Source organism: Corvus cornix, chromosome 9 (assembly GCF_000738735.6).
Source record: "Corvus cornix cornix isolate S_Up_H32 chromosome 9, ASM73873v5, whole genome shotgun sequence".
NCBI classification, from domain to species: Eukaryota; Metazoa; Chordata; class Aves; order Passeriformes; family Corvidae; genus Corvus; species Corvus cornix.
The window spans coordinates 12,472,018-12,493,999 of NC_046339.1; the positions used below are offsets into that span (position 1 = coordinate 12,472,018).

General features: G+C 37.3%; 1 protein-coding gene across 9 annotated transcripts in view; it reads right to left on the reverse strand.

The window, feature by feature from the left end:
* Positions 1-221: 221 nt before the first annotated feature.
* ACAP2 (ArfGAP with coiled-coil, ankyrin repeat and PH domains 2) overlaps positions 222-21,982 on the reverse strand; it is a 63,912-nt gene continuing 42,151 nt past the window's right edge. For 6 of the 9 annotated variants that reach the window (XM_039556707.1, XM_039556705.1, XM_039556706.1 and 3 more), the window contains 14 exons: positions 19,512-19,563; positions 18,037-18,137; positions 16,735-16,840; positions 16,097-16,305; positions 15,807-15,876; positions 14,467-14,561; positions 13,004-13,188; positions 12,565-12,669; positions 12,085-12,177; positions 10,629-10,816; positions 10,184-10,293; positions 9,713-9,823; positions 9,410-9,471; positions 222-4,669 (listed from right to left, as the gene is read on the reverse strand). In XM_039556707.1, coding sequence (XP_039412641.1) covers positions 4,566-4,669; positions 9,410-9,471; positions 9,713-9,823; positions 10,184-10,293; positions 10,629-10,816; positions 12,085-12,177; positions 12,565-12,669; positions 13,004-13,188; positions 14,467-14,561; positions 15,807-15,876; positions 16,097-16,305; positions 16,735-16,840; positions 18,037-18,137; positions 19,512-19,563 — 1,591 coding nt within the window. In that variant the 3' untranslated portion in view covers positions 222-4,565. The remainder of the gene's footprint in view (positions 4,670-9,409; positions 9,472-9,712; positions 9,824-10,183; positions 10,294-10,628; positions 10,817-12,084; positions 12,178-12,564; positions 12,670-13,003; positions 13,189-14,466; positions 14,562-15,806; positions 15,877-16,096; positions 16,306-16,734; positions 16,841-18,036; positions 18,138-19,511; positions 19,564-21,982) is intronic. The other 3 variants (XM_039556709.1, XM_039556708.1, XM_039556710.1) reach the window with 2 other exon arrangements.

Below are 21,982 nucleotides of genomic sequence, written 5' to 3' on the forward strand. Positions count from 1 at the left end.
GCCCCGGCCCCGGCACGGCACCGCCCCGGCCCCGGCACCGCCCCGGCCCCGGCCCCGGCCCCGGCCCCGGCCCCGGCCCCGGCCCGGCCCCGGCCCCGGCCCGGCACCGCCCCGGCCCCGGCCCCGCCCCCGGCCCCGCCCCCGGCCCGAGCCGGGCACGGCCCAACTGCAGGGCGGGGACGCGGCCGGGCCGCCCCGGGACAACGACAGACTACAGAAACTACAGTCAAGTTTTAGATACAAAGTCTACAGCCGTACATAACGCGAAGGAGGGCGGGGTATACAATCCGTACAGTTACAGCTTAGAGGGGGAAGGGTTCTTTACATTTTACTGCTGGAATGCTTAAAAAACACCGAGTACAGAGGAACGCGCAGAGAGAAAAACAAAAGTTCATTATTTCGGAGAGTGTAATGTCTCTGCTTGAGGAAACAATGATTTCTTGGCGATTTCTGTCAAAACATGGAAAACTCAGGATCCTAACAGAAAAGTGAGTGGAATTTTCCTCCTCTATCATCTCCTTCCATGGGAAGAGAAACAAGAAAATACTGTACACAGAAAGATAAAGCAAGCATATGAAAGGGGATATACCAAAGTGGTACACTCATCCTTTTCCCCAGTAGTGCCTTTCCAGAGTTGTCCCTGTTTTAAAACTGTGCCTTTGTGTAAGCACAGCAGCAAGGCATGCTGGCTGTCAGGCTGCACAAGCCATAAACTCTTAACTTGGGAAAAAGTGTCTATAACAAATGGGCAGAGATTGTAGCCTGAAAAACTAATTCTCATAATACTTTGTGTAATAAAGAATCAGAATAATCAGCTCAGTCCTTTTGACACTGTGAAAATATCACGTCCTTTGTACTTACATATTATTATTTGCAGTTTCATCAAAGGGTCGTTTCATAGTCACTGCGTTATTTGAGATTCTCAAGATGAAGCAACAGAAGTAACATCCACAATTTAAAACAGATGGCTGCAGAGAAGCACCGAAGTCCTGGAAACATGGCATCAACCCCCTGCTTGTTCTAGTTCTCACCTTTTTAGTTTAGTGCTACAAAGTTTTTTCTCTGTCCAGGAGAGCTAGTCATTTGAACAACACACGTGTACTGATGTCATAATGCAAACCAAGAGAAACTTCCTCTTGTATAGGGGATTTGCTGACAGCAGTTGGAAGGTCTGGTTGCATTTTCTAAAACTATTTCAGCTCAGTATAAAAACAGGTAAAATATAAAACCCCACAGAGTGAAAAATGCAGTATTGATACAGGATCCTTTAGCACTCTAACATTAAAAGCCATGAATGGTACAATCCAAAATCTCCAAAATCAGTGGAAAGACTGCTACTGGTATCAGTGACTTCCTGGATTAGGTTCTAGTGGGCAGAGAGTCTGAAGTCCACAATGTACTAATGAGCACCTGGAACATGCATCCATCAGATTGCAATGTGAGCTGTTTGTGAAAGCAAAAAAATACCTCTACCATCTACTGCTTTCACCCAAGTTCACGTGAACAAATTCCAGCTAACACAAGTAGTGGCATAACTCAGTATGATAATTCATAAATTTAAGTTTATATGGACTGTACTGACATTAATAGAAAACATGAAACCTTATGACCAGTCAAAACAATTGATACCACTAATGAGCCACCACAGACACTATTTTAATCAACATGCAATGGACGTAAGTTACACCTCTGAAATCAAGATGCATTAGAATGCATGTTGACTTCCTCAACATTTGTTGTTTCAAGAGGCTTGGAACACATGATCTATAAATAGGAAAGATATTATACTATGGTTCAACAGGCTAATGTAGAAAATTACTAAAAATCCAGGTGAAAAATGGTTTTTAAATGTGTTAGGAATATTCTGCTTTGTCCCTCACAAATTAAAACCTACTATATTTCATACCTACAGAGAAACATGAACTGGAATTGAACCTTTCCATTGCCTGGTACAAAGTACAAGATGTTAACCCACAATGGAACCTTACTGCCTACTATTCTGCTTAGATTCACTTTGTAATAGGAATGGAATTTCTTAATATTACTGAGCAGAAGATTAACATGAGTCAAAACTCAATATGGAATCCAGATCTTCAGAGCCATGGTGATAATCACACTACTGGGGGCTGAATCCTGTGAGTCACAGAGGCTCTGGATGGAACATGGAGCCTGCCAGAGCCTGGTGAGACTGAGCCATCAACACATTCCATGTAACTCAATGGTATTTTAATTTCTGCTGATGAGCAACATGTCACCATTGCACCTGACCTGAAAAAGGCTCTAACTGAGTGCAGTTTATACTGGACATCCTACCATACCTGAAAGGACAAGGGAACAAGGCTGCAGAATCACAAGTGACACACCTACTGCCTGAGCCATTAAAACTCCAGCGCTCCTGACAAGTCTCACAACCTGTCAATCAGGTCTGTGATTCATCCCTTAGCATAGACAGACTGATACTGTTTCCCAGAGAGATGAAACTCAGGAATGCAACACACGGATCTGTAGAGCTACAGGGAAGCAACTTCTTAGTCTAGAGAAGTCATCCCGCAAAATTTGTCAGAGAGATTTTGTGGCTAGGGAAGAAGTCACCAGTGGAGATTTGAAGTAAATGTCTCAGACCTTTTTTCCAGCAGCCTGGACTGAGACAGCAATTATGCCACTAAGCTTTAGGCAGCTTTACATTCCAGCCAATCACACTATGCACTGCCTGCCAGCCAGGCTGGGAAAGACAAACATTTAGAAAAGCCTATGTCTACGGTGTATATTATGCAGTCATATCTTACATTGTCCCATCTGTACACCAGGAATCTTACTTTCTCTAAGATCTACTAAAACACCCATTTGCTGGTAAATACTGCTGATTAGGAAGTATATTATAATTTCATAGCTATTTAAAAACTAGCTTACTAAAAATTACTGCTTACCGGTGATATCCTTAAGTTTCTTATTATTCAGACTAAATGCACACTTTAAATGGGCAGAATCTGCTTTTCCTACCATAATTAGACCACATACAAAGCAAGAACTGTCTTGTAAGATTCTTCTGCTTGGAAACAAAATCCATTGGACAATTCTACAACACTACTAATTCTGTAGAAATAACAATATGCAGATTTGATACATTATTATACATTTGATGCAAAATTACAAATGTTTGAAATACCTTCTTAAAATTTAACATGCCAGAAAATTTACCATAGTTTACAGATTTCAATTTGGTTTATCCCAGTTTTGCTTATCTTTCCTTGGAAAAAAGCCAATTCGTTTCCTAAATACACTTAAACAGCAGGTTAACATAATGCCACAGCTATTAGGAACACTGACAACTCACATTGATACTATGCCAGCTAAAAACTCTGCTTAAGTCGTCTCCACAGGGCAGACAAATAGAGGATAAAGAATTGCATCTGCTGGTTTGGGGTTTAGGGGGATTATCTAGGTATAAATAACCTGATATAAAAGCATATATCTAGAGAAGCCTTTTATACATGCACATGGGCGGAGTGGGGCTCACCACTGAATAAAGCAAATTGTCATCACTGCAGATTATACAAGGGCTACTGCTTCCTCATATAAAGGATTGATTGGCCTAAATTTAGGGTGGCTGCAAGACATGAGACTTATACTGAGCTTACGGCTAGTAGTGAGAACAGCAAAAAGTAGAAACAGCCTTTTTACAAATATTCTACACAAACTTCGTTGGCTCAATATTTACTTTCATCTCTCAAGTTTCAAGTTTTCATGTCAAAATACTACAAACAAACCCCACATCATGTCCAAAAGGATTAAGTTTATTTTTCATGAAAGGTTCCACATGCTCATTTAGAAGGATACTTGCTGCACTGAAAGTTTAATTTAAGAGGAGAAGAAAAACAAAAAATAAAAGGAAAATGGACTGCTCTTAGGAGTTTGGTCCCCAAGATATATCCCTTTGTGACTGACCTGCAGTCACCAGCATAAAGGCCAGCCTGGTGCTAGAGCTTCCACTGTGAAAGAGCTTGCAAAAGGGCAGGAGTTATCACATCTGCTATGAACAGCCTACCTCTAACCAGAGTCAGCATAGGAACAAGAGAATCTCTTGAGCTGCAGCCCTACAAATGGAAGGACAACTCAGTAAGTCATTACCCAATTTCCCTTCCAAACAGTCCCAGAAAATGCAACCCAGACCTTCTTGTCAGAGGCACATTCTCTATGGCAACAGGGGGACAGATGACAGTGGATGATACTGGGTAGCAAAGCTGCTGTGACCATCCTGCAGTCGGAGCCCGCAGCGCTCCAGCCGTGCTCTGCCACCTCCGAGTGTGAGCTGCAAACGCTGGACATGTAACAGGCTGCTTTACACTGAGCTAGCAGGTACTCAGGGGTTTTAAACATCTTCAGCTGCTGAGGTATATGTACTGTACAACATAAACCAACTCATACATTTCCCCAGCTACCACAATCTAAAGCTACATTGGAGTGGTCATTTTATCCAAACTATCTAACAAAATGCATACAATTCATTCTGTTATAATGAAAAAAGACTTGCACTATAAGCTTCAGGTTCTTTTCCTTCTTGATACTTAAGACTTCTGGGAATCTGACTGCTGGAAGCGGTTTAACTTCTCTGGATTATTTGATGCCATTTGAGAAAAGTCACGAAAAATGTCCTGACAAATTTCATCTCCTAGGTAGAAAAGAAAAAGGAAACAATTTTAAACATTTGTGATAATCAACATCACCCACCATTGCACAAGTGACCTACTGTGCTAACAATTACTGTGTAACACTTATTCATGTATGAAGACTGCTTCTAGATGGAGTGATGCTGATGTGAACTCTGAGGGACTGGTTAATTGCATGCATGTTCTGTAGAAGCAAATTAAACAAAGCCAAACTATACCTGAAATAGTACCTCACAGGCAGCCACACAGAGGAAAGTTCAGAGTTAGAAAGGAAAAGTAAAGCACTTTAAAGCAACTTAAAAAGAAAAAAATATTTATTAGCCAGTAAAGAATAAAATCCTTGTTTTTGCAAGGAACTGTTAACCAAGATTCTCTACAGAAAAATAGAATTATGGCATAAATAAAGATTTACTCGGAAACAGAGATCAGAATTCTTACAGCCAAACAGAACTCTCCAGGAAAGAAATAATCAGCAAGCAATAATATATATGTATATATAAGCAATCTTAAGAAGATAAACTATTGTTCATAAATTATTTTGGTGTATTCAGCAAATATAAAATTTCTACATTCATTTCATCTACATCTTTCATTACATTTTTCAGTTTGAGCTATAAGAACAATGATACTTCCCTTAAAAATCTTTTTTTTTTTAAATCTTCACCCTTTGTGCTTAAACACAGCTCTACTACTAGAACATATTCCAAAATGTGTTCCCTCCCTCTCCCTGTCTACACAGGAAAACACATTCAGGAGTAATTACTTCTTGAGTCATTGCCAAGTCATTTTTTTGCCACTTTAAAATGGACATTTTTACATTCATTTTCACATTCTTTCATCTGTTGGAGCATTTTGGGCCTTGACTTCAAGTTCTGTTTTAAAACACTAACCATACCCTTTTGTCTTCAAAAGGAATTAAATGCATCAAACATTTGGTTGGGTCAGGAACTATGCAGCCATCCAAATTTTACAGTCTTCCCAACACAGACGGCCACACAGGACACAAGATCCCAGCACTACTGTTTCTTGCTGACAGCTTGATTAATAGCATGACAAAGAAATCAACCCAAAAATCTCATCATGTATGTTGAATATGAAGATTTTTTTTTTTTTTTTTTTTTTCTAACATGATTGTGGAAGAAAAGCATGTTTTTGTGCTTAAAAGTTTGCACTACTGGGAAAAGTTACATTGTTTTGTTTTTCCATTTTTTAATGCACATTTCCAATGTCAAAACTATTATTCTTTTGGAGATGAGACTCCAGTCTTTTAAAACACTTTCACAAATAATAACTGACCTTCCAGGAATATTTAACAGTGCAGTGACACAATTCTTCCCAAACTTCAAAAGATTAATACATTCAAAACTGCTCTACTAGGAAAAGTCACTTCTAGAGAAATTCCCTTTTGGTTTTCAGATTTAATTTCAAGTATGGTGTCCCTGCCCATGGCAGGGAGGTTGGAACTAGATGATCTTTAAGGTCCCTTCCAACCTTAAAGGTCAATTCTGTGATTCTGTGTTCTAGAGATGAAGCAGGCACAGGACAGGTTTTATTGAAACAGCTCGTGAGAACTGCTTGCTCTGGGAGACCAGCACAGAACGGAGCTGCAACATTCACCAAAGGAACAGCTATGAAGGGCACAAAGCAGAATTAGGCTTCTGTGACAAAAGCAATTATGCTTTTAACACAGAAGTGGGTTCCACTGGTGAACGGGTACTGCAGTTCAAGTTGCCATACTTGGTTCTTTCAAATGAACTTGAAAGAAAAAAAAGATATTTTTGCAAGATACATTGTGGCTCTAGTTTTGACTCTATTACATAACAAAAATATTACATACAAAAATAGACTAAAATAAAGTGCCCCTTTAGTTTGTATGTTGCATTAAAATACTTAGTACTGTAAACCTTATCATTATTTTAAAATTCTACTCTAAAACTGAATTCTGGAAATTCCCTTTCCAAGCAATGTTTTCCCTAAAGTGCAGATTCTATGTACAAAAATACTGTAACACTGCTTTACCATTTAACACTGGAGTAACTCAAAAGGCACACATCATACATTCAAGAAAAGGTAGGAAGAAAAAGTAGCAATGCTAATATCAAAGAGTTAGCAAGACATACTGTAGCACCAGGAGGTGAGCACTCAAGTATTATACAGAAACAGTACCACGGTACATATGGCTTTACCACCAGAAATTAACATTTAAAGCTGGTTTCAGCTAGTACCCATTCAAGGAATATTTTGGAAGACCAACTGTACCTTGCAAAGCAATATATTCATTCTCTCAGTAGTTCAAACCAGCCAAATATATTTAAATTAGAAATTTTGATGTCATTAGCTACATGAGCAATTGTCAGCTGCATTGCTAGAGCTGACAAGTAGGCAGTTGGCTTCATTCTGATGACAGCAAACTCCTAAAATGATATTTTCCCTCACATAGCTCCCAGCGAATACACAATTGCCTTGAAAATCCTTATTTTGATTATTATGATCCTAGAATCATAATTTTGGAACATTGGAGTTCTAAAGTAAGGGCAGTGCAGATAATTTAACATGTATATGCAGTGAAAAAGACCTGCATCCCTTAAAACCACATAAAGGTGTGATACCTCATGACAGCAGACAGGTTTTGTGCTTACACTGACACAACCCTTCTATAGCAGACACAAACATTCAAAACACTAAAATACTGACTTCAGCTTTTAAAAGAGACTTCAATAACTAACAAAGTGAAGGGGGAAGACCTGTGGTATCCAAAGATACAGTAAGTTTGCCTGGCTGCAACTCTGTGTTACAGCTTGTGGCCTTAATTTCACAAGTTATTCTAATGAAAGCCTCCCCATGATTTTGGGCAATCTCTGCCTGTTGTGGCAAATCTGCTCTTCACTGTCAATCTCACCTTACCAGCTGTAAAGTATCTGGATCATATTGTTACCAGCTGCAGTCTCTAAATTCTACTGCAATACAAACTGATAAAAAGGTCACAACATTTTCCATTAAAGACTTCGCCAGCTTTTTATTTCATCAACCCAACTGAAGAATGTGTCTAAATACTATTTTAAATAAATTATGAGGGAAAAGAGTCTCCCCAACTACTTCACATTTTCATGTACGTAGTGCCTGTATTTGTTATGAGTGAAGCATTTCAATTACCATTTTTTAATGTTTAGTAACCAACTGAGGCTTTTTGTACAAACTATAGAAACATTTTCTGGTTTATAATAATTTTGGATTTGTGACAGGTCAATTAAATGATCTAAAATATTCATTTATGATATAGCACAGAGCTTTTGAGCCAAAATACATACCTCTTAAAGGCATTTTACTATTTGAAACTGATAATAATTATTTTTACCTCTTAAAATAAAAATGAGGAAACTCAAAAATACTTCAGTATTTGTTACTGTCAGACTATCAGTGAAGTAGTAGGCACTGTATCCAAAAACAGCTTTACATCGAACTTGGCTACACTGGCAATAGAGGTTTTTTTGTATGTTTTCTGAGCTCACCTGAGCTCATACTCAAGTAAATGGTTTTAAATTAGTTGTAGCTCTGTCAAAGAAAGCATTTGAATGCCTGAGCATCTACAGTACTTTTACTGCTTTAATTTGAATTTTATATTTCAAAAATAAATTTTAAAAACCCCTGTTCATAAGGAGAAACGAAATAAATTTGGTTTATTTAATAGAGTTCATCTAGGATTTCAACATGAGACTCAGTGTTGCCCCTTGGCTATATTCCAGCTCCAGTCTGGTAACACCCACCCTGCCCAATCCTTACGAATCAATGGGAAACACGTAAGGGCTTTATAAGAGTGAACTGAGAGTAGTCAGCACTCAGCCTTAAAAATAAGGTTCCCCTTTCACTTCTGCCAGGGATAGCAGGGTGTTTTTAGCTGTCTAACTTCACAACCAAGTGAGCCTTCATTATTGATATTTGCAGGATATTAAATTACCTTCCTATGGAAGCAAGTATCACATCACAACATTGTGTAAATTTGGACTGAGTGCCTGAGAATAAAGTTGCACATATTCATTAAATATAATTTGTTACTTTCTTGTTGGAGTTTGCTCAAGTATCTGCCAGCTTCTCTTTGTTTTTTTAACCAAATGGAAAGATACTATGCATACAAAAATACATACTTAAGAATGACTGTTCTGTTTCTTATTAGTATCTTAACAAATAAAAATATTTAAAAATAAAATTTAAGGAAATAATACTTTCCTATTTCTGTCTGGAGTTAGTTTGAAATATCTGATGTACATTTTTTACATTGGTGTGCAAGCATTCTTTTCTTAAAAAAGAAAAAGTGGACCATTCTACAGGAAGAAGAATGGTGTCCTGGAATAAGATGAACTCTTCAACTGTCTCTGAGCAAGCTGATTCAGAAAGCTGCTACTAAATAATGTCAGGTAAATCCTAACATTACACAGATATCAATGGAACAGCAATAGGAGAAAACTGTGGACAACTACTAGCAGAATAGGGTGGTCATGGCTGTAGTAACACACTGCTATAATGACACTCTTTAAACAGTCTCCTTTTAGGTTCCCTAAATACTCTGACAAAGTCACACCACTGAATTTCAACGAAGCTTTAGAATGTGTTGGTTTATAAAAAAAATTATTGTATGAAGCAATCTTTAATTTCCCTCAGATACTAAGAATCTAATTGTAAACTGATAAATTCCTGTATACACTTCTTATACTGCATTTCAGTGTGGTTATTAGTAGAGTATTGACCTGGCTGCCCATAGAGTCCTTCTGATTCACGCATTTCTTCATTCATCCTTGCTAAACGCAACCTGCCATTCAGAAAACAAAAAGAGCAATGTCATCTTTAAAGCACAAAAAAGACTACAATGCAAGACCTACAAAGCTCTTCTGAATCTCACATCAAAGAGGTCACCTACAGACAGTGCATTTGATTTTTCTTTTGCTCCCCCTGTTTTTATGTTAAGGTATTTTGACATTTCTTGTATTTTTAACTTGAAACAGAATAGCAAAATCTAAGTTTCTAGTCAGAAAACAGAATGTACAACTTACAGTGTTACAATATCTGCATTTGCAGCTTCCACTGCTATACTCAATGGATCTTTCCCATCTTCATCAGTGGCATGCTGGTTTGCTCCTCGTTTTAGGAATAAACACACTTGTCTGTTTAGAAAAAAACCATTGAAGAATATTTTTGACAATAAAGGAAAAAAGCTAATAAAGTCAAGCTAGATACAATGTATTTAAATTAAATCACCAAAAGTCTCATATATATCAAAATAGTGCAGTTCATCTAGAACATGTTAACAGACTAGTAAGCAAACCCTTTATTTAATCCACATTAGAAAACACGTGTGTTTTTCTAGTGGATGAGACTGCTGAATCAAAACATTATTTGCCCTCTCACATCCAGAGCTTAAGAAATACTATTAAAATGTCAGAATATCTGGGGCAATGAAGAAGCTTCACATGAACAGATACAGTAAAGGATGGCCATATACAAACTGTGGGGCAGTGAGTTACCCAGTATGTCCTAGAACTGTGGCATGGTGCAGGGGCCCTCTTCCTTTCATGTCTCGGATGTTCACATTGGCCCCATTCTGCAGCAAAAATTCACAAGTAACCAATGAACCCTATGGAATCAAAACAAAGAAACAACTCAGCACCAGATTGCTGGAATCAAACCAAACCTCTTCTGCCTTCTCACCACTGAGCCACATGGCAAAGGAAACAAAAAGGGAGTTGCTTTCATATCAACTTTAAACACTACTAGGATATAGAATTCCAAACAAAGCATTAATAGGAAAAAAATAATTCAGAAACAAATTTGAAAGAACACTGTAAACACAACTTCAGCATCACATAATCATATTCATTACAAGCAAGCAGCACAAATGGAACAGTGACACAGAAATATCATTATTTCCCTTGCCCTCCTCCCCCATCACCAGAGCTGCATATCACATACCCCTCGCACTGCCTGAATGAGTGGTGTTGCTTTGTTTTCTTCCACATTGACCCAGTTTACTTCAGCTCCATGGGCCAATGCTTCTGCCATGTGAGGAAGATTTTTCTCAAAGGCAGCTTGATATAGCTGCAATCCTGGACTAGGCTGCTTGGAGTCACAGAACACTGGAGACTCTTGCTTGTCTCCTTCTAAAAAGAAAAAAAAATTGCTTACATAATCTGTGTTTTTACAAGGTACTTCTTGGAATTCTGATCAAAACATCATGTGTCTGGCAATAGGTAGCTCAGCTTTCACAGAATGCTATGTATTGCTGCCCTGTTCTGCCAGGGGAAGTCACAAATGCCTTTAGCTCCAGCATTCAGGCACAGTCTCTTCACAGAACTACTATTGCACAGAAAACATTCTCTCCACATTACTGGCACATGTGTATATCCTTCAATTTATATATTCCATGTAATTTCTAAGAAGTTGTTTAAGGTTTGGAGTGTGTTTTACTCTAAAGTGCAAGATATGAACAAAACTAATTTTCTATGTAGTCATACAAGTGTATCTTTTATCTGCAACAGCTTGCTACACCTGAATACAAGGCTAATGCTGTTATGACCTAACTTTTGTTAATAGATACCACTGCCATTTACCAATTACTTGCTGTGGCTATAATCTTTTGGACTAAAGCATACTCTTCATCTCAATAACAGTTATACAGAGTGAAGTCTGAGAAATAAAGATGTTGTTACATGAAACCTTTTGTGAGTTACAGCATCATAAATATTTCTACAGCACAGACAAAAAAGATCCAAGCCATATGCTTGCAATAACAGCTGTGAACTACTGGATTTAAAATACACCTTAGAAGAGTGCTTTGATGTAGAAGAATAGGTTTGCTTTGTAAATAAATCTTTTGGAAATTTTGAGAAGCCATACTCAATACATCTGTAAGAACAGCATGCTAACATTAGCAAATAATTTCATTCATCAACTTATGGAACTTCTGAGTAGAGGGAGTAATGTTTAAAGACTTGGTCAATTCCACATAAATAGAAAAATTAAGCAAGAATGCACAAATAACACATAAAAGCCTATTATCTGTGACTCAACAGGAATTGTATCTCCATGGATTTATGCATTTATAAAAGGATAATGCATTTGTATGGAGACTTGTCTTTCTCAAAATACAGCATTTCTCTATCTGCAAAAAAAAAAAATCAGTGTTTTGGGATCAGTCTCATCTGACTGGAAAAAACCATAGCTCTTTGAACCCATTTAGAAGGATTAAATGTCATTTTTGGTAGCAAGCCCAAAGGAAAGATCACTCAGGCAAATTTTACCCTTGCTAAAAGCATTTCAACCAGAAGAGCAGACATGAATTGTATCACCAAGCACTGATCTTTTTTACAAAAACAAAAAAATTACCAAGTGATTAAACTTTCATCTTAAAGTGCAAAGCCTAACACACCTGGTTCATACAAACTGTTGGCTGATATAGTAGAGGCAAGGTGTTCTCTGCTGTCATCAGCACTCGGCTGGATCCCACTGTCACTGCTTCGGACTGTTTTGGGGAGAAACTGCAATTACTATGCAGAGCTGAAGCTACCTGCTCTTCACAGATACCATGATAATAAAGCAAGCTTTTATACTTGGTCCTGAACACAATTTTAAAAAAATGGCTAGTTATTATTCAGTATTCTTAATGCATCCATAGAAAAATATGAAGTCAAATTTTGTAACCATAACATTTACAATAATAATAATAATAAATGTCAAAGATAACTAGAAATGAAAAAAAAAAATCAGGATAAGTAAAAAAGCTTAAATTATTTCATGAAAATACTAAGCAATGCAACAGCCTGGAGACAATAGATTGAAGCAGGGAGATGGCCACAACACAATGGATCACTAGTGCAAATACTGAACACGCCACAGCTGTAGTACTTACTACTACGGAGTTTTGAAGAGGTATCAAAGTAGGAGAAGAGTGAATCAAGTTCATCAGGACAGAACAGAGACTCCCGCCTCGCCTCGTCGCTACTTACAGCAACCGCTGGGACATGCAGGTTAGCAAAGCACAAAGCAGGCAGTAAGGAAAGGATAGGGCAGGAAAGAACGTTATTGGAAAAATCAAGAAGGATGAAAATACGGAGGAAAGAAGGTGGTTAATATGTTTCTGAATTATAAGCATCCCCATTCCAAATCCTTCCCCATGTAAAAATGCACATCTCTGGAGAAGTCTTTTCTCCCCTACACTACACTAGGCTACAGCACATTAAAAAACAGATTCCAAATTCTCTGCATGAGGCAGAAGTCAATTAATATAAAAATATGCTACTGTAAAAAGAAGATAGGTAATACAGCTAAGGAGAGAAGTGTGTAAATACCTTTTTGGGATGCTGCACCTCGTTCCCCTGCCAAAAGGGACTTTTCAGGGCCACTGTGCCTTTTCTCTTCCTGACTTGGAGGCAAAACTTTTGTTCCAGACTCAGGCAGAGGTACTGATGCAGCTTGCTTCTCTACAAACTTTCTTTCCACATATTTTGCTCTGATGTATGCCTCCTTCTCCTGCCTGTCATATACAAAATCCCCGGAGTTAGTAAGCTAGTATTTTAGTATTTTCATGTATTAAAAGAATGTCTAGTTTGTACTAAAGTAAGTAACCAAAACTGTAGCTTGGCATTGCACATAAGACACACCTATAGCACATTTTCAGAAAGATGCAAAGCATACTGTCACTTTCTGGATTCTTGATTAAATTTTACACAAGGCTCAAAAGAAAGTAATTTTGTTAAGTTCATATACATGTATTTTCTTTCAGACAGCAACTTTGGAAAGTGGTACGTGGAAGAAATAAGCATTAGTTACTCTGTGTTACCTGTATTAAACCTTTATACATGTTAATAACCTACTAATAAATATAATTAGTTTCTTATGTAAATATAAATTGCAACATTTGTTACAGGAACATTAAGATTACACAAGAAAACAGTAACTAGCCTTAGGTAGGCACAGCCATCAGTTCCATATCACATACTGAAGTATTTTTTCTTGTAACCTGAGGTTATCATCTTAAGACACAACAGCAGTTGTGCCAAACTGATAAAAGGGGCTGTAATTATTGCATTGAAACTGCTGAAAAGCAGTTACCACTAGAAGGAATATCTAACAAATCTCCTACCACTTTCTCCAAATTGCCAACACTTCACAAAATGCAGTTTTCTATACTATAAAACTGGGCAGCAAGCAGCACAGAACTGGAAAGGTGGTAAAAAAGCAAGTTTTAAGAGACATCCTATGCAGCGGCATAAAATATGAGGAATCCATCTTCAAACACAGATCAGCATGAGAGAAATAGAAGACAGCAGTACAATGATTTAAAGGCTGCTGTAAAGCAGCAGAGCTCATGTACAATGTAGGTAGGAAGATGAGAACATTCTGAGCATCAGGGAACAAAAGTCAAATGGAAGAACAAAGTCACTGTAAACAAAAGGCACAGCAACAGGCTCCTTCCAGGAGCACTCACACTGAGTACAGCTGGCTGAGCTGGTACCAAGTAGAGGGGAAACAAAATCCACACGTCCACAATGATGCTCTAGAGCTGTCATCAAAAGGAGGCAGTGAGATCACAAAAAGAAGAAATGAACAGGAGAAGCAGGAAGGGACCAACAGAAGAATACCCAATAAAGAGAGAGAGTGAGAAAAAGGAGAGAGCAAGACATACTGGTGATACAGGGAAACAAGTACACTAAAGGAGTGTAACTCAGTGAAGTGGCAGCATCTTTTACAGCTGGAGGCTGAAGGAAGCAACAATAAAAGGAAGCAACAGGCATTGCTAGTAAAATACTACCTTTGACTTCCAGATTGTGGCTTCTTTACTCCCACTTTTTCCAACTTCGCTTCATATATTCTATTTATAACATCATTTCCCAATTCACACATAAGCTATAAAGCAAAATAAATAAATTCAAATATAGTTGCAAATAGGTAGCTATTCAGTTGTGTTTAGCCTCACTCAGCCTATATCTACAACTTAGGGTTTTCACTAGTTAAAGTACACTTACAGAAATAAGCATGAGTTTATATGATAATAATGAAACAATCAGTGAGAGATAAAATTCTGAGTAAAATAACAAAAAAAATATAGTCACTTTTAAAGTGCCTGAAAAAACAGCCACCAGAATGACACCTGCAGGCCTCATTAACAAAGGTGCTCTTTCCAGCAGCTTTGTCAGGAGCTGTTCTTACCCCATCAGCAAGAGATAATTCAATCAATTACCCATTGGACATCTTTGCTAAATCATAATCTGATACAACTATAGAAAAAGAACAAAGACAAAAACCAGCCTGGAGATAATACTTACAGGAGAATCTGGCCCTATGGATTGCAAACAGATTTCTTGTTTCTAATACCAGGCAGAATTCAGGTATTTACATGAATAGTACAAGAGGAACAGCTTTTTTGGTGGGGGCAGGGGGGGAGGTTGGTTGCTTGCTTTCTCAGTATGAACACATTGATATTAAAATTATTTAACCACAAAAAAAGCACCCTGTCTTTTGATTGTTCAGCATAGAGAAGCAACACCTAAGTGCCAGAACATCACAGCTAGAAACAAATGCTTTGCAGAGCTATCCAGTTGCATGCATGCATCCATGCATGAGTTCCTATTTCAGGATTTCAGTGTCGCATGATTTTTATAACCATGGTTCAAGCTAGAAATTTGGCACACAAATAGCACACACAAGAGCAGTTGCATGAGTATTCTCCTATAAGCCAGAAGCATCTAACTGCTCAGAGTTGACATTCAAATTTTTGAGTATGATCCTGCTTTAGGCTGATATATTGCTTTCAAAATTTTCAGCCCACTGAAAGACATTATTAGTTTGTAAACAGATTTGCCTTTTTATATGTTGAAAGTATCAGATGAAACTTGCTACTCAGAGTGCACTTGTGAAGCTGAAGGCATTTTAAGTTGTTCTCAATTGCAAATTTGTAGCACAAATGATCATGAATTGTAAGAAAGTGTGAATTAAAATAAACCAACACACAACTAGAAACATCTTCTGCTCAAAACTGCAAGACACACACTGGGTACAAATATGTTTCCTGCATTGAACTTTCTGATGCAGAGGCTTTAAAACAACAATCAAAGTACCAAATAGAAACCTGTTTCAAAAATACTATCATACCTTTAGGAGTTCAGGTTCCCATGAATCCAATGTTAAAGATCTTACTTTTGAGAAGTGGACTCCCAAGCTCCTAAACAGCATGGAAAAAAACCACATTAACCTGTAACTACATGTTATATCTTACCTCAGACAGATTTACCATTAATTTATGCAAATAAAGCAGTTACCTTAATTCTTTTTACGAACAAGGGTCTCTAATTTTCTTTCAATATACCTTTGAAGAGGCAAACACCACCCTTCCTAACTAAGTCAATGCACACATCAAATGCAGTTGTGAGGAGTTCCCCAACCTGTGTATCCCAGAGCACTCAATGCACAATGTGATTCCCAGGTTGATACTGGCCCAGCGAGGATCTGCCAAACCACAGTCACAGCAGGCAGCATTGCCAGGAATACACTGAACTCTCTGCAGAGCACTCTCTCCTTTCAACAACTTCTCTTTTGTCTCATTCCCAGATTCTAGGCTCCCAGTAGAAGGGGATGATTTCTTTTCCTGTTTCTAAAAGAGAAAAGAAACAAACAAACCAAAAAAGAGACACATGCTAAATTAAAGAAATTAAAAGTGCCACAGATACTGACTGTGCACTAAAATCCAAGAAAAATCTCTTCTGCCAAGGCAAGCCACAGAACTAAAAAAATGTTTAGGCTTTTAGAAGATATATAAAACTGAATATAAGAATATCCTATGAATTTTAATCACATTACAGAACAATCTCAAAAAAACATATAGGCCATAGTAATTTTAAGATGATGAAGTGAAAGACAGATTAGATATAATTCCCAGCCTTCAAAATTTCATTGCATTTCCACTGAAAGACAAACAATGGATTCTTTTTTTCCCTCCCTCTCATTAAAAGAGGTTTTACATATGTAAAATTTTCAGGATCTAAAGGGGGGGGGTTGCTGTTTGGTGGATTTTTAAACTCACCTCAGATTCATCCCCTTTCTCTCTATATGCTGTGGCAATACTGGTCTGAACAGCCTTAATCCACGCCTGCCGCAGCTTTTCCGAGTCAGCCTGAAGCATGCAGCTCCTGTGACAAATCAAAGTACTCAGAGAGAGTGGCCAAGCAGCTGAAATCCAGCAACACATTTCCTTGGGGGTCTGTTTTTATGGAGCAAGTTTCTTGCTATCACCACAAGTATATTGTTTAGTAGGCATCATCTAATAAACCCATTTACTTTAAGATAACAAAGCAGCTGAGCCTTTGTGAGTTGCAAATTCCTTATTTCAAAATTATTTGCAGGTAATGATAATAGATACAAAAATTACTCTTCCAAAACCCCTGAGAATGGCTTAGCTTCCTATTCCTTTCCTTATTCCAAATTTTTTTTTTATATCCTCAAATGCATTTTATCCCCATGACACAAGACACATATATCAGTCCTTGAAAACACACTTTCATTCACTGAGATCAAGAGAGAGTAATTTTAAAGCTCTCTGACAAACAGTACTTTTCTCAACAACAGTAAAAGAAACAGGTCATGAAGTACAAAACTGTTCCAACACTTATGGGTTGAAAAAGCACAGGCAAGGAAGAGCAAAATGCATGTTATAGTGAACCACAACTGGGGATGCAAACATCAGGATGGACAGCAATCTGTTCAGAAGAGAAATGTAAGGAGGAGTGGGGAGTGTAGATAGCATCCAAATCCAAAAGCAGGTTGACCTCATATCAAAAACTTAGATATGGTCACATCTCAAAATCACTAATGAGGAATCTGTGTCCTGCCCTTGTTGTGGCAGGATGCCAAACTTCCCCAAGTACAACAAACACACTGCACTGCTGGAGATGAAAAATAATTTTAATTGGTAGTTTCATTTAGTGCATTCTGAAGTATAATTTAACATCACCGAGACAACAGCATATTCATGTGTTTCTCTCTCACTGCACCAATCAGAAATGTGGAGAAACTGAGACCTATTTTCTACATTACCAAGCAGCTGATAGTATCAGCTACTACTAAGCCACAGCAGAGCTCTGCACCATAAGCCATTTATGCAAAAAGCACAAGAATGCATGTTTATTTTAATGCCAAAAGTAAACTAAATACCAGGGACACTTCTCACAGCATCACTTACTCCCCGCCAAAATTTCAGAGAACAGAATTTTTCAGATACTTTTCCTGTTTTGATCTATCCCAAGAGAAATGTTCATCTTGCATTTTAAAACAACTAAATGTAATGATTTTTATTTTTAAATAAACATACTCCATCACTTCTCCTTACTTTGTTGGAGAAACCACCTCAAAACAGAAACGTCTTTCTATGTCTTCACAGTGTTTAACTGTGCAGAGCCGCAAGTCTTCAACAACTACTGTGGGATTATCCTAAGAGACGAAAGTTAACAAAAAAGTCACAGAGAAAACATAATATAGTTGATGCTAAGATGAGAATTCAATCCTGAATTATTAATAATTTAATTCTATTTGCCTGTTTACACTAATATTTTCCTCCCAAAATAAAATTTAAACTAAGTGGATCTGGAGATACTTAGCAGGATATATTTAGATAAATTTTAATGTTTAGTTATATTCAATGAAAATTTAATACAAACTTCGGAGAATTTCTTTTTACCTACAATCCAGTTTACTGAATAATCAACACCTTAAATTTAAACAACAGTATTCAAACTACAAAGATACTCTAAGAGATGCAATTAACTCACATTTAAATCAGAAAAGTTATACCTAAATCAGCAGTATTGTAAGTGTCAAATAAAAAAAAAAAAAAAACACCAGAAGCTGAAGGCAGTGGGTTTGAAAATTTCATTCAATTCATAAGAATTCCATTCTGAGCTATCAGCATTTTAAAGGTGCAGTTAAAAAAAAAACAAACAATGAGAATTCACAAACATAAAATGCCCAACCAAATGTGCTCGACTGCGCGTTTCCTTTCTAACCACAGAAATGAAGCCCCTTGATCTAACAGATAAGAGATCAGACAACAAGAACAGCCCCTGAATCTGGTCTGTTTGCAGTGAAGAGGAATTAATTGCTATAAGCTCTTTCCTCTTTTTTCCCCCCACCGTCTCCATACAGTCTCTATTTTTTTCCAACCTGAAGAACAGCTACAGCTCCATGGTGCAAAAGCAGATTCTAGAACAGCAAACAAAGGAGCAGGGGCCCAAGAACCGACTGAAAAGGCTTCTATGGCTCAGGGCAGAGCTGGACTTGCTGCTTTAACATACAACTACTGCACTTCCCACAAGCAACAAGGCAGGTACTGACTGCTGAACCACTGTGCATTTTCAATAGTAAGTACATGTATATAGCAACCCTGACTGCTTTGTAACAAAAGCTTTCATGCTTTTTTTCCCCAATTGCTGAATTGGGTATGTGAGCCAGTAAGTAACTAGAGGGAGCAAGTCCTGAAAGAGTTAAACACAACTGCTCAGAGAACAGCATGGAATATTTGACTGCCAGCAAGTGAGCACAAGCCTTTTGGGACCAACAACTTTTAAAGCTCTAACTAGGTTACAAAACCCACAGCAAATAAAGTATGTGCTTACAAGTCACTGCACAGGAATCTCAGAATCTGTCAGTGTAGCAATTAGTCTCATTTTACAATGGGAGAAACTAATTTAGAAAAAAGCAGTAGGTTATTGAAGATCACACAGGATGCCATGTCAGCAGTTTCTCCAATCAATCAGGAAAATCATCACCTAAACCCCGAACTATCCCAAGCCAGTTTTTGATTCTTACCTTAAATTTCTTCTGGTACACAAGTTGGTTATTTTGTATTGAGAACCAGCGCCTATTCAAATGAAGAGACATCCAGAGAATACATAACTGATTTTACAGTGCTTATTTGCCTGAGATGTGCTAACATACAGTCTACAGATAGACCGCATTAAAAAATTCACAAAAGTAATGTTGCAGTCAGTTTTGGCAAATATTTTGTGAGACTAATGAAAAAAGGGAAGGCAGAGACAAAACAGAAAAGAAAGCAAGGTTCAAATAATTTGAGTCCTAAACAAACACATTCATGTTATGACAACATTAGTTAAGCTATCACACAAAACATTTTCAATTCAAAGAACATTTCCTTCTGTATTTTAGCAGCAAGCTACAATTTTAAGTAGTTGTTTGATAACACAAACTCAGATAGTATGAATAACAAAAATACTTAAGCCCATGTAAACTAATAGTGAAATATTTTAAGAGTAGAACTAAGAAATAGCTTACTAAGGCACTAAAAATACTTCGGTGTTGCTACCCCAAGCAGGTTTAATATCTATCTATATTGGGCATGTCTTAAAATTTTTGATCCTGAAATAAAAGGACTGAATATAAAAACTAAAAAAAACCCCAACAAAAATGTTTAAAGTAGGATCCTAACTTAAGCCTCAGCCTTGACGGAAAGTATCAAATAAAAGATTTAATGAAGGCATCCTATCCAATCCAAAAGATATAATGTTTAAAAATTCCTCTGAACTGTATCCTTCTTTGTCAAACTCACTGTTCACATAGGACACAACTCAGAGAATGGAAAAAGCACTCACATTTTGGAAAAAATTACCTCAGATCTCTATGTGCCTCAGATCTCTAACAATGATGTTTTATCAGACCACTGAATGAAAAAAAAAAAACTCAGCAGACATAACCACACCTTTCTTGCTCTTTTGGGGATGCACAAAATAAAAGCTAACCAATTAGCATTGTTTCATACTGACAAATGAAGGGAATGTAAAAAAACAATTCAGTGAAATTTACACCTTGTGTTTTGTTTAGGCTTATAAGGCAAACCTGTGTTTACCACAGCATCATTCCTCAATTATTTCCGATACCCCACCTTTACCACACACCACTTTTTCCTGCATTGCCAGTTAGTTTGAATGGTAACAGTACACAAAATATTGTGTTGCAACAGATCTTGTTATTCTCCACCAGTTGCTGAGCTTCAAGCTACAGTTTACTACAATTAGTAACAAGAGGGCCCCATGTATGTATTCAACCACCACAAGCCATTCACAGAAAAAAGCGCACGAAGATGATTAAAAAAATTAATATATACAAAAAATGTTAGATTCAAAACAGAAAATCTAGTATTTGTTAGAAAAGTTAGTGCTTAGTAGACAGATGAGATTCTACCTTTTAACAGTTAATCTTTTCAAATGTTGTGCAGATACATTTAATTTAAAAAGCAACAACAGGATGTCCTGTCATCCTTGACTTTTTCAATTTATTAACAGCAGTCATTTTGGTCACTGCTTTTGAAAAGGTATCATCTTTACCATCTATTTACAGATGCAGTAAGTATGCCTCAAATATAAGGCAGGTTATTGCTAACACTTATATAGGAAACTCAACAAAAAAGCAGACTTGAAAAGGAAATAAACTCAGTCTTTTTTTCATGTGCTTTTTTTGAATGTAACACAAAATAGAACAACATGAAAAGCGGTGCCTAAGTAATAAAGGGAGTGATAAAGGGAAAAAAAAGCAGCCTTGCCCCAAGACAAAGAGCAATGGAGCAAACCTCTAATAACAGTCTTAGGTAGTGCAATTAACTTAATGCAATGCTTTATTTGTTCTACAGCTAAATATTTAATGAATTACTCTAGTAAACCAGCTCTAATCTTATCAATTGGATATAAGTGAACACACAAATTGTAACACAAATTTGTGCCATCTTTAAAACCTAGTCTAGAAGTTTGGAAAGTATTTCAGTCCCTTTTTTTACTAGTAATTAAATCTGTTAAAAAATTTTTTCAGTCCAGCCAAAAAGGGTGCATGTTTTGGCACTTTGCTAAAAGAAACTTTTACCAAACAAGATCAACAATTTAGAATGTAGGATAACTTGTAGATCACACTTTTGAAGTAGATGTCAGAGTTAATACATTTTTTTTTATGCTTAACAAGATGAAAGTGTCAGGCTGCCCTCCAAGGTGTCAGCACCACAGCAGTTTTATTTAGGCCAAAAACTTGGAGTTATTCTACGTTAACCAAATACCATCAATGAAATCTACACTCTGGTGTAGCAAATGGACGGCTGGGGGTCTACACCAGCATCAGCCAGGAACTTCTGAGGTACAATCTCTGTACTGAAGGTGCTGCTATAAGGTAACCCACATCTATCAGGTTCTAAGAATAATTTCATAAATCTTTAGGCATCATGGATGAAGTAAGTACTGATTATTACCAAAGTTTCTTTAAACATGTCATTCTGTCAGAAG